This window comes from Elephantulus edwardii, unplaced genomic scaffold (assembly GCF_000299155.1).
Source record: "Elephantulus edwardii isolate Elephantulus edwardi_28Jun2011 unplaced genomic scaffold, EleEdw1.0 scaffold00020, whole genome shotgun sequence".
NCBI lineage: Eukaryota > Metazoa > Chordata > Mammalia > Macroscelidea > Macroscelididae > Elephantulus > Elephantulus edwardii.
In genome coordinates, this window is record NW_006399770.1 from 13,775,635 (window position 1) to 13,788,402 (window position 12,768).

General features: G+C 38.5%; 1 protein-coding gene across 1 annotated transcript in view; it reads left to right on the forward strand.

Annotated features, from left to right (window-relative positions):
- Positions 1–12,768, forward strand: part of HIAT1 (hippocampus abundant transcript 1) — an 80,273-nt gene that overhangs the window by 59,430 nt on the left and 8,075 nt on the right. Inside the window, exon 9 of the mRNA XM_006882442.1 lies at positions 11,386–11,498. Coding sequence (XP_006882504.1) covers positions 11,386–11,498 — 113 coding nt within the window. The remainder of the gene's footprint in view (positions 1–11,385; positions 11,499–12,768) is intronic.

Below are 12,768 nucleotides of genomic sequence, written 5' to 3' on the forward strand. Positions count from 1 at the left end.
TGATCAGGCTAGAGGGCAACTGTCACTTTATTCCTGCATTTCAGACCCTAAAGTAATCCGATTATAAGGATAGAGTTGAAGTCATCTCTGGCTACTTCCTGCTGATAGGGTGATACTGGTTTCTGAGGAAGCATTTCTAATACAGGGTATTGTTTGAATAGAAATCCAAAGGAAATGAGGGAAAAAACCAATAGAGATAGATTGTTGTTGTTGTTGTTATTGTTCTTAAGTGCCAGCGAGGCTGAGAATTCCTAGCATTCTTCCTAACAAGAACCTGTGGTTGGCATTTATAAGAAATAGCACATATATATTGAATGAACGAGAGAAATTGTACAAGATCATATGGAGACTTTTAAGTCGTGGTAAGATCTTGAGTAAGGTAGGAAGCCATTGAAAGGTTTTGAGCAGAGGAATGTCGTGTATCTTGGAAGCCTGATTGGTGAACACAGTGCAGGAATTTGGGTTTTCTTGGAATATATTTCATTCTGGCCTTCATACTCTCTCTGTTTCATAATACGGTGGTAGTAGTATTCTCCAGTGACCAGAATTCTTCCACTGAGATTCAAGTTCTTTTTGGGTTTTTTTTTTAGATTCAACAGATGTTAATCTTCCAGTTAACTTTTTCTTGCCTTAGACTGCAGTTTTATTTTACTCCTAAGAGAACAGAGCGTAAGATTGGTTTAATTGGACTCCAATATTTTACCTCTATGTTAGGTCAGATTCTTTCTGCAGATCTTGTTATTTATGGATTTTTACTTGATTTGATAATAAACTTAATCTTTAAATTCCATAACATACCTCCCCAATAACACATAGGAATGTATAAATTGAGTGTAATGGCAAATATTAAATGGCCTTTTAATTTTGGAATACATTCAACTGGCCATGCTTCATTATCTTATATATGGTGAGATTTGGTTTGCCAACATTTTGTTTTCTGTTTTTACACCATAGATAGCAGATGAAGAGAAAAGACTTTTTTTTTTCTTTAAATTTTATTAGTTTTAATGAACATTTACAGAGATTTTGGGTTTTCATTCATTCATTGTTGCACTGTTTTCTCCATCCTCATCCCCAGTTCGTTCTTCTCCCCCCCTCCCCAGTGTCTGTTTTAATTGTCCAATTGCCACAGTGCTTGTCAAAGTCAGTTCTGATTAATCTCCTTTGTCGGTGTGTCCTTTGCCATTTCCTATCACTCCTCCCTGAGAGAGACTTCACCCTGATTCATAAGGAAAAGGGGATGGCGTATTCTCTTAGCTACTTCCTGCTGAAAAGGGACGCTGTGGGTTTCAGGGTGAATGTCTTCTCTCACTACTCCAAAGGGCCCCCTTGGCAGTAGGAAACACATAGACTGTTATGGAGATTGATTTTGGAATTTAGATGCACTGGTATCAATTGTGCTTAGCCGTACATGTTCATATCCTTGAAGATGTATCATGGAAGTGTTGCAACCTAGGAGATAAAAATTTAACTAACAAGTTAAAAGTGCATGAGTCAAAAATTGAAAAGCAATTAGTATTCTGAGTAGAGGTTCTAATAGTGGCACAAATCAAGTCATAAAGGTAAGGTGGTTCCATTGCCATCCTTACTCTAACTTAATTCTTTTTTTTTTTAATTTAAATTTGTTATTAATTTCAGTGAAAATTTACAGAGGCTTTGGATTTCCATTCATTCATTGTTGTAGATTTGTCCCCTTCCAAGACTCCCCCCCACCAGACATTACCCGAAGAGAACAGACTTCTATTGAGTGATTAAAAAATACATGAAGTGTCTCCAGCTCCAATTCATAATGAAGTGTCTGTAGCACCTGTGAACAATGAATAAATTTAGGCAGTGTTTTAGTCTCTGTGACAGCTATTGAACGCAAGGGGTTCTTTCCTTAGTCAGTTGCCAGTAAGACAAACTGATTGCAATATCCATAAGCACTTTTATTACAGATCTGTGGAGGACAGTGGGTTGGCCTCAAAGACTGCCTCCTGGACTGATTACTTTAGGGTCTGAAATGCAGGAATAAAGTGACAGTTGCCCCCAAGCCTGATCATTCCCTAAGAAACCCTTTCCCTGGCAAACAGGCAGATAAGTTACACTTTATATATGATAGGGGAAAAAGAGCTAATCTAGGAGATGCATCTCCTCTTCTGATAAACAGATTAAAGAAAAGATACTAAGAATTCAAAGGTCAAGCAATTAGCCTTTCAGGCTGGAGAAAACTGATGCCAGTTTTATAACCAACTATACATACATAGAGAACTCTGAACTTATCAGTACCACCCCATCATGACGGAAGTTCTCAGTGTTCCTTGAAGATCTGTCTCTTTCCCCATATTCTTTCTTACTTCTCTTGTTTGCTTAATTGACTCTCTTCCATCTTGAAAGTGAGTGACTTTAAATATTTTGCAGTGGTATATCTTCATGAATAAAACAAAGAAAACTCAAATTTCAAATGTGATTATATCTACAGGTTTGGGGGTTAGGATTTACAAGAGATATTTATGGTGAACACTATTTAATTCTTTTGAACGAAGACCAGGTGAGCTGTGGGGAAGATATCAAGAATATTATATATGAAGAATGCAAAAGGTCATTACAAAGTCGGAGGAAGAAGAGAAGACCAAAATGGATGTCAAAAGACACTCTGAGGCGAGCTCTGGTGGCCTAGTGGTAGGAAACTGCACTGCAATCCCAGAGGTGTGCAGTTCAAATCCACCAGATGCTCTGCTGAAGAAGGAGGAACAATCGTCTCCTGTACCCACTTTTGTGGGGTTTCCCTGATCATAAATTTTATAATAGCATACTACCACATCTTTTCCTACAGAGTATCTGGTGGGGTGTCACTGCCAGTCTTCCACTTAGCCAAGAACTTTAACAACAGCACCACAAAGTGTCCTCTTACAGCCCACCTGTTACACTCATTTAACTTCTTGGCCACGGTCGGCATATATATTCATAGTGCTTACACTAAATCAGTGTTTGCACATCTGCAAAAATAGAGGTGTTCTCATGTACTGTTGTTAGGTGTCATTGCGTAGATTCCACCTCTTCACCCTATGTACAATGGAAAAACACATTTCCATTCTGTACCATCCTTACAATCTGCTGTGCCTCTGCCTGTTGTTGCAGCACAGTGTCAGTGTGATTTGTCCTCTATATATTTGTTGTTAGGTCCCATTTAGTCAACTATGGCTCATAGTGACCTATGAACAATAGATTGAAACCCTATCCTGCTCCATCCTCATAATTTTTGCCCACACTCAGGCCATTGGTGCCGTTAGGATGGTGATCTATATGTTGGAGGGTCTTCCTTTCTTTTATTGCACCTCTACTTTTCCCACTGATGTCTGTTTCCAAGCACTAGCTCCTCCTGACAGCATGATCCAGACTGATGTCAAGTGTCATCATCCTTGCCTCTTCTTTTTTTTTTTTTAATTTTTTAAAATTTTTTATTATTTTAGTGTGAGTGTACCGTCAAATCAGATCTGACTGGTGCAGGAGAAGATTGCCCCTCCTTCCCCGGCAGAGCATCTGGTGGATTCGAACCGTGCGCCTCTTGGATTGTAGTTGCAGCCCCTTGCCACTAGCCCACCAGAGCTCCCTTCCTTGCCTCTTAAGGAGCATCCTGGTTGCATTTCTTCCAAGACAGAGAACTTACTTTTTTGGTAGTCTGTGAGTGGTATATTCAGTACTCTTAGCCAACAACACAGTTCAAAGGCTTGGAACCTTCAGTTTTCCTTATTCATTTTCCAGCTTTCACATGACTAAAGCAGTTGAAAATGGAAAATACCAGGTATGTTGTGGGCTGACATCAAGGACATAATCCATGAAGAGAGCAAAAGGTCATTAAAAAGCAGGGAAGAAAGAAAATGTTTTTTAGAATAGCCTTTTGAAACTTGTTCTTCAATGCAGAGATATTAAAACAAAAGGCAAAAAATGATGAAATAAAGAGAACTGAATGGAAGATTTCAAAGAGCAGCTTGAAAAGACAGATTTAAGTATTATAATGAAATGTAGCAAGAACTGGAGTTAGAAAATGAAGGAAAAGAAAAAAGGGAAGAACAAGTAGAGCATTTCTCAAGCTCAAAGAACTAAGGAACAAATTCAGGTCTTGAATTGCAATCCTGAACGATTCTATGGACAAAATATTGAATGATGGAGGTAACCTCAAAAGAAAATAGAAGGAATACATAGAACCACCTGCCAAAAAGACTTGGTTGACAGTTATTTGAGGAAGTACCTTATGTTCAAAAACCAGTGGTACTGAAGGAACAAATTCAAGGTGTCTTGACAGCATTGGTAAATTGATGAAATACCACTTTTGGTATTTCAACAAGCAGATGCAACCCTGGGTGTACTCACTAGCCTACCTTCAAAATTTTGGAAGACAACTACCTGGCTAAGTGACTGGAAGAGAATCATATTTGTTCCCTTTCCCACAAAGGGTAATCTAACAAAGCACAGAAATTATAAAAAATATTTTTACTATCATATGCAAATAAAATATTGCTGATAAACATTCTGAAACAGCTGGAGCAGTACATAGAGATCTCCCAGAACCTTAAGATCTGTGTAGTGGTGACATCCAAATTTATTCCTCTAGGTTAATCCCTGAGCTCTTAGTGTGCTCATCTGCAGAGTATCTTAGACTTCGAATAACCAAAGCTAAGATCCAGATTCCTCCCTTCATCCTCCCCACCTAGTGTTTCTCATCATTCTAAGTAGCATTAGCTCTGTCTTCCTTGTTTGACCTAGAAAACTTGGCTTCATTCTTGATTCCTTTCTTAACTCCTTCCTTACTCCATATCCAGTCTATTAAATGGTACCAATCTTTCAGCGTTAGTGACTGAAAACACTTCACTGTGCCACTCAACCACCTTCCTACAGCTTATTCCCCACTCAACAGAATAAATTTTTATAACAGGGACAGTCATTCTGATACCTTTCCTATTTACAACTTGCTTTCCACCTTTCCCTCATTCTTACACCCTTCCTCTAGCCTGTCTGCATCCTTCCATCTGTCCTTTCTTTTCCTCCTTCATCTTCACCACTGTACTCTGCAGTGCATTCATCCATCTCCCTGTCCCTTTGCCCTGGCCTCCCACTCTGCCCTTCCTCCTCTGCACCGCCCCTCCAATTCTGTCTCACCCCTTTCCCATTCTTTGACTCTGCCTTCACTCTTCACTTGATCTTACCTAAGAGGCCAAGTAGCAATTGGCTCTGCCCTCACTCTTTTATGCTATCTCTTTCACTTTAGGCCTGGAGATGGAGAATCAGTATTTTACTGAAAATTTTACAGAAACTTTAAATTTCTGTGTAATTATGGCCCTGTTTAAAGTTGAAGTTCACAGTTGAACTCAGCATCCTGCTGAGCTCACAACTGTCATGCAATATAAGTCTCACTTTGGTTACAGAAATTATCACAGACTTGCTTTCTCTTGATACCAGAATAAAGGGGAATTTTCTAGTTTTTCCTCTATTCTTTATCTTGTTGAGTTGGTCCCAGCACAGGGCCTTTGTACCTGTAGACACCATGCTTGGCATGGCCTCTGTCTCCTCCATATTCACTTATCCCAGAAAAGCCTTCCATGACCATCCTCCATTAAGCATTAACTGTAGCACATTATCCTTCCCTGTTCTCTTCTTAACAGTTTAAAACAGGCAAACAAAAAGTTAAGCAAGTTACATCAATTTGATTTCAAGACCTTTCTACCAGAATGCCTCTGGCTAGACTCGAACCTTTAGGTTACATTTAGCAGTGTTACGATCCCTCCCTGTCCCCTATGTACCCAGAGATGTAAAAGAAGAAACACAGTTTTCAGATGAATTGACTACATTTGGGAAAATTCTTGGATGTAATATTTCCAATTGTTCAACTTTCCATGGTAGTCTGCTCTTTCTCCCATTCAATTTGTTACCTCTGAGCTTTGGGTAAATATTGAAATTGGCTCACATCTTTTTTTTTTTTTTTAATTTATTATTCAGTAAAAATTTACAGAGACTTTGGGTTTCCATTCATTGATTGTTGCACTTTTCTCCCCTCCCAACCCTCCCCCGTAGTACACTACCCTCTTGGAAAAGTAGAAGAAAAATTTTTTCATTGTTTTACAAACCCTCCCCCAGGTCCACTCCACCATGTAGCCTTCGCTCTAGACTCCTGTCATGACAAAAATACCTAATCACATATCCCTTTTAAACAGTTTTCTCCCTCATCTGTTTCAGTGCAGTGTACATTTTTGAACCCATCTTTGTCAGTCTCTCCCCAACCCCAAGGTCAGTCCTGTTTTACAACAGTGACACCATGCAGTATTTGTCCTTTTGTGACTGAGATACTTTACTCAGCATAATGTCCTCCAGAGTTACCCATTTTGAATAATATTGCATGAGTTCCTTGTTTTTCAATGCAGCATAGTATTCCATCGTGTGAATATACCACAGCTTCTCTAGCCATTCGTTTGTTGATGGGCACTTAGGTTGTTTCCAACTCCTTGCTGTTGTGACAAAGCCACGATAAACATGGGTGTGCATGTATCTGCTTGGATGTCAGTTATGGTCTCTTTGGGGTATATTCCCAGAAGTGGAATTGCTGGGTCCAATGGTATCTCTATTTGTAACTTTTTGAGAAAGCACCATACCACCTTCCACAGTGGTTGCACCATTTTACCCTCCCACCAACAGTGAATAAGGGTTCCAGTTTCTCCACAACCTCGCCAGCATTTGTTGCTTGCTGTTCTGTTAAATTTTGCTATTCTGAGTGGGGTGAGGTGATACCTCATAGTTGTTTTAATTTGCATCTCTCTTAGAGGTAGGGATTTTGAACATTTCTTCATGTGCTTGTTAGCCATCTGAATGTCTTCTTCGGTGAAGTGGAAATGGCTCACTTCTTACTCCAGCATTTCCTTTAGTGGCTGTAGTTTTCAGTGAACATAATTTTACAAGATATATGGGCTCAGTCTTAACAATCCAGTTCAATGAAAGCCTCAGAAAACTGTGAGTCTTCTTAAGAATCATTATTTACCTATTTGTGATTAAGCCTGATTAAATTCTTCAATGATTAATCCTCATTTAAAGAGTCAAAATGTAATTAGATCATTTGTGAGTTTAGCATATCAGTCTGTCTTAAAATAGTGATTTCTTGAATTATTTTTCACTTCTTTTTTGCATGGACTTAATAATTATGCCACATACCTCTGAGGGCCTGTGCTAGGAAATTGTGTTGCCAACCCAAAGGCATGCAGATTGAATCCACCAGCTTCTCTGCATGAGAAAGATGGACAATCTCATGCAATTTCTGGCATCTGAAAATCAGCTAGAGGGTAGTTCTGAGTCAACAGCAACTAACAATAATACTAATTATGTTAATTTTTTACCGTTTATATTGGCTTTGTTAATGTTAATTTTAATATTTTAGTTAGAATAAATAAAGATCTTTTTCTAAAGTGTCTGTATATTGAACTTCCCGACTTTGAAAGAAAAAGAGCAAGACAAATCTTTACTTCATAATTTTATTTATCATATGCTTGCTGTTTGCCAGGCAATGCTAAATAAACACTTCATATAATATGATTTAATTTACATAATTAAGTTTTGAAATGGGTGCTGTTGTTGCTAGGTGGTGGTGAGTTAGTTTTGCCCCATCACCTTCTGCTGTACTACAGAATGAAGGGCTGCCTGTCCTCAGTCTGTGCTGTGTTTGAGCCACTGTGCCAGCCCGTATCCTTGAGGGCCTTCCTCTTTTTTCACTAACTCTGTCTCAACTAGCAGGCTGCTTTTCTTCAGGAGTTAGTCCCTTCTGAGACATGTCGGAATACATGTAAGATGAAATCTCACAGTCTTCACTTCTAAGGAGCAACACAGATCTTTCAACTGTCCTGATACATTTTGTATTCTTTACCACCACCATAATTTAAAAACATTTTTTTCTTTATCCAGCTTGCTTATTCTTTGTCTAGTTTTCCCACATATATGAGGGAGATGCTGGACAAACTTACTGGTGTATTTGTGCCTCGTCCATCTACTGGCCCTCACAAACTGAGAGAATGTCTGCCATTGATCATTTTCTTACGAAACAGGCTTAAGTATGCCCTGACAGGAGATGAGGTTAAAAAAATCTGCATGCAGCAGTTCATTAAGATTGATGGCAAGGTCCGAACTGATATAACCTACCCTGCTGGTTTTATGGATGTGATCAGCATTGACAAGACTGGAGAGAATTTTCGTCTGATCTTTGACATGAAGGGTCGATTTGCTGTTCATCGCATTACACCTGAGGAAGCAAAGTACAAGTTATGCAAAGTAAGAAAGATCTTTGTGGGCACAAAAGGAATCCCTCATCTGTGACCCATGATGCTCGAACCATCTGCTACCCTGATCCTCTCATCAAGGTGAATGACACCATTCAGATTGATTTGGAGACTGGAAAGATTACTGATTTCATCAAGTTTGATACTGGTAACCTGTGCATGGTGACTGGAGGTGCTAACCTGGGAAGAATTGGTGTGATCACCAACAGAGAGAGACATCCTGAGTCTTTTGATGTGGTTCATGTGAAAGATGCCAATGGCAATAGCTTTGCCACTCGGCTTTCCAACATTTTTGTTATTGGCAAAGGCAATAAACCATGGATTTCTCTTCCACGAGGAAAGGGTATCTGTCTTACCATTGCTGAAGAAAGAGACGAGATTGGCTGCAAAACAGAGCAGTGGATGAAATGATCTCTAGGTGGTGTGAATAAAAAGGACAAAATTAAAGATACTACAGCATGATTAAAAAAAAAAAAAGAATATAACAACTTCATTCAGGTATTTTGTTGTTGTTAAGTGCCATCAAGTCGCAGGCGACTCATAGCGACCCTATGGAGAGTCCTCGACGCTTGGGTGTCTCATCCTCTCTCCAGGTTCATAGGGTTTCTGGAGGCAAGCTATTATGGAATTTGGATGCCACTCCCCCTTCCAACCTTGTTTTAATTGGGGAGCTCCACCCCACTCTCCGTTCGCATTGGATAACCAGCCATAAACGCATTTGACACATCAGCATCACAGTGTTCAGCCTCACAGCAACCACAAGTGACCGTGGTACGGCAGCTTGTACACCAGGGCTATACCTTCAGGTATACCTTGATCCTTAAAGTGACAGCTTTATTTTCTAACACCTTAAAGTTCTTTATTTAGAGGTTGATTGTGGATCTTTAATGATTTCTCCATTTATCATGATATTGCTGTTGGTCCATTTGTGAGGATTTTTGTTTTATGTTGAAATGTAATCTATGCCGAAGTCTTTGATTTTAGTTTGTTAAATGCTTCACGTTCTGTTCACTGTCAAACACATAACTGTGCCAACTTTATATCACAGGTTGTTAATGAATCTTTTTCCTATCCTGATGCCATGTTCTTGATAGTTCAGCTTCTTGAATTATTTGCTTAGCATGCAGCCTGAATTAAGAGTGGTGAAAGGACAGAACCCTGACACATTCTGAGCCACTTCAGATCCTATTGTTTTGTGTGAATGACTGTTTCTTGATCTAAATGTAGGTCCTGTAAGAGCACATTCAAGTGCTCTGATAATTCCCATTTTTCACAGTGTTATCCAAAACACAGGTACACACCTGTCTACTATTTTATGTTTTAAGGATCCAGCATCAGAAGTGATATCTAGCATCAGTAGTGACATCCTCATTCCCTGTCTTCTGAATCTGACTTGAATTGCTGGCAGTTAATTTTTGCTGTACTGCTACAACCATTTTTGGGTTATTAAAGCAAATTTTATTTGCATATGAAACTAACTATAATATTTTATGATTTTCACATTCTGCTCAACTTTCTTTGCAGTGGGCTCAAATACTGATGTTGTACAGTTGATTAGCCAGGTGGCTATCTTAATTTCTTAAAAGCGAGTGAGCACTTACACCACCATATTCATATGTTGATACATCTCCATTGACATTCCATCCATCCCGAGGAGCTTTTTTTTTTAAAAAAAAATCTTGTTTTTCAGCACAGTTTAGAATTCTTCCCTTTTTATCCCATGAAATAGATTTATGTTGAATTTTTTGGTTCAGTAATTGTGTGTTTTTCCCTGTTGTTTTTTGATGCTTCATCTTGGACTTGCATGTAAACAATTGATGATCTGTTCCTTAGTTGATCCTGGGGTGTTCTGGCTGATGATATTAAGCTTCTTTAGTGTGCCTCTTTCTACAGATAGAGTGAGGGCAATGTGCAGTCACTGTTTATGTTGAGAAAATTTTAATCTTTCCAATGAGTAAGTCTTTGGTCTTAGAACATTCTACTTTACAGTCTCTGGTACTATTTCTGTCACTAAGTCCATATTTCACTACTGCTGTTTGTTTGTTTGTTTTCACTTTAATGCATGTCTGATGAGTTTCAAACTACAGAAGTTGATAAAAAATCTTTAACATTAATTGCTGATGCAGAAATTTGAATAGTAGTTATAGTAACTAGTTTTCCTGGTAGGCATGTGTCTGTAATCCAGACACCGACGGATTATATTTCTAAGTCTGTCTTGAAATATTCTTTCTGATATGCCGTTCTTCTTTGCCATTCCCTGATTAGTAAACCATATACTTGCCTAATTAAAAATGGCCACTTATCAGTCTGTGTGAGCGCACTAATGCTTATGATGCCTATCTTCAGATGGTCTGTTTTCTTTTTTTTTTTTACAAATTCTAGTTTTCCTAGTTTTTTACTTGATTGTTTGCAGCTGTTTCTTCTTTTGAGCCAAAAGATGTGCTAGCAGTCTTATTTTGTAAGAGTCAAAACTAGGGTTCAGCGGCAAACAATTTGCTCAGAGTTAGAGCCAAGGTAGACAATGTGGTGTTTTCACAGAAAAATGTCCTAAACTGGTGTAGTTGCTAAAGAATTCAGCTTCTAACTAGAATATCAGTGGTTTGTATCTACTTCATGGGAGAAACATATAGCAGTCTGCTTCTGTAAAGATTTGAAGCCTTGGAAACTCCATGGGCAGTTCAAGTCCTCCTGGGACACTGTGAGTCATAATCAACTTGATGGCCGTGGTTTTAGATGTTTAGATGGCTCTTTTAAAAAGAGAAAGCTTAAATACTAGTTAGGACCCTTTGACCCTATTATTTTAAACTTCAAACTTAAGTGACCCTAGGTAGGCAGTTACTGAGTAAAAAAAGCATTTTACCGTTAAATTGTCTGCTTCCTACATCTGCATCTGTGCCAGCAGAGATACCATTTGCCTGCTTGTATCTCTTAGGGTAATAAATAATCTCAGATACTCAGGGAAGTTGTTATTGAAAAGCAAACTCATATAAAAATGGCAAAAATCATTCTGTTTTTGAAAAAAGTCACCCAATACATTTAAGTTGTTCCAATAAACTACTGATTTTCTTATTTTTTTTTCCCTCTTCCCTAGACTATCGTCTTGAGTTTACTTATGAGGTCAATTGGAAATAAGAACACCATTTTATTGGGCCTAGGATTTCAAATATTGCAACTGGCATGGTATGGCTTTGGTTCAGAACCTTGGTAAGTATAAACATTTTCATTTCCTTAATTTTAGTATTTGTCCCGTTTTTTACTTCCCTTGATTTCTCATATAAGGCTTTAATTGATAAATTACTAACTATACTTTTCCTCCTCAAATGTATGTAGTAGAAACCATGCAGTTATGTATATTTTTATATTTCTATTAAATAAAAAATTATTAAAAAGAGGGAAAGCCATTTGTCTTCAATTGTGTACTTGAAGAGATAATAAGTGGAACCACAATATAGGCACCATTAAATAAAAAATTATTATATGAATACATTTTGACATTTTAGAAATCATTTAAATATGGTTCAGACTTTTTTCCAGCTACGTGACAGGTTGCGAATGAGAGTATTGAGGCTTTGGATATCTAGCACATCTTTAATTGAGTTCACGTTCCCAGGAAAAAGCATATGATCTCATTGCAGCAGGTCTTGAAAGTTGATGTTACTTACCTATTTTTTCCTCCCTTTACCTTTGGGGGTGAGGGTGTGTGTGTATGTGTGTGGTCATGACTAATCTCAAACAGGAGAAAATGAGAAAGCTCAGCTTTATTTCATTTTCTTTTGAGCTTCATTCTCTGCCTTTGAGTGTTTCTTGCTCATGTTTCTCAGGTGCTGTGACGGGAATAGTGAATTGCGTGTTCAGGGGCAGAACGGCACCAGGTTGTCAGTGTTGCTTACAGCTGAGCATGTCCCTCTGTTTGGATTTGGATATGAGTTAAGAGTTGTTGTTGTTGTTATGTGCCGTCGAGTCGCTTGCGACTCATAGCGACCCTATGTACAACAGCCCTAAACTCTGCTCTGTCCTGTGCCAATCGCACTGTCTCTGACACACCCATCCCGATTATCCCAGTCACTGAATCAATCCACCTCATAGAGGGCCTTCCTCTCCTGCACTGTCCCATACGGGCCATGGTCTTCACAATCAGAGAGTTGGACAATGACCAAGGAGGATAGAAGGAGTTAAGAGTAAACATTAGAAATATTCATTGTTAGATGATTTGGTTTGCCGCCTAACTTACACACGATGTACTCACAACTTAAATTATGAGACTTTTCTCTTTTAAATGCCACTCCAGGAACATCTAAACTACTTTGTGTTGCAAACTTTTAAAAATCAGATCCAATTGAATTCACTATTCCTTTACACTGAATCAGAAATCAGCGAGAACCTTATTGTTGGGTACTGTCAGTTCTAGTTCATGGTGACCTCCTTTGGCAGAGTAGACCTGCCCTATAGACGTTTCTAGTCTATAATCTTTATG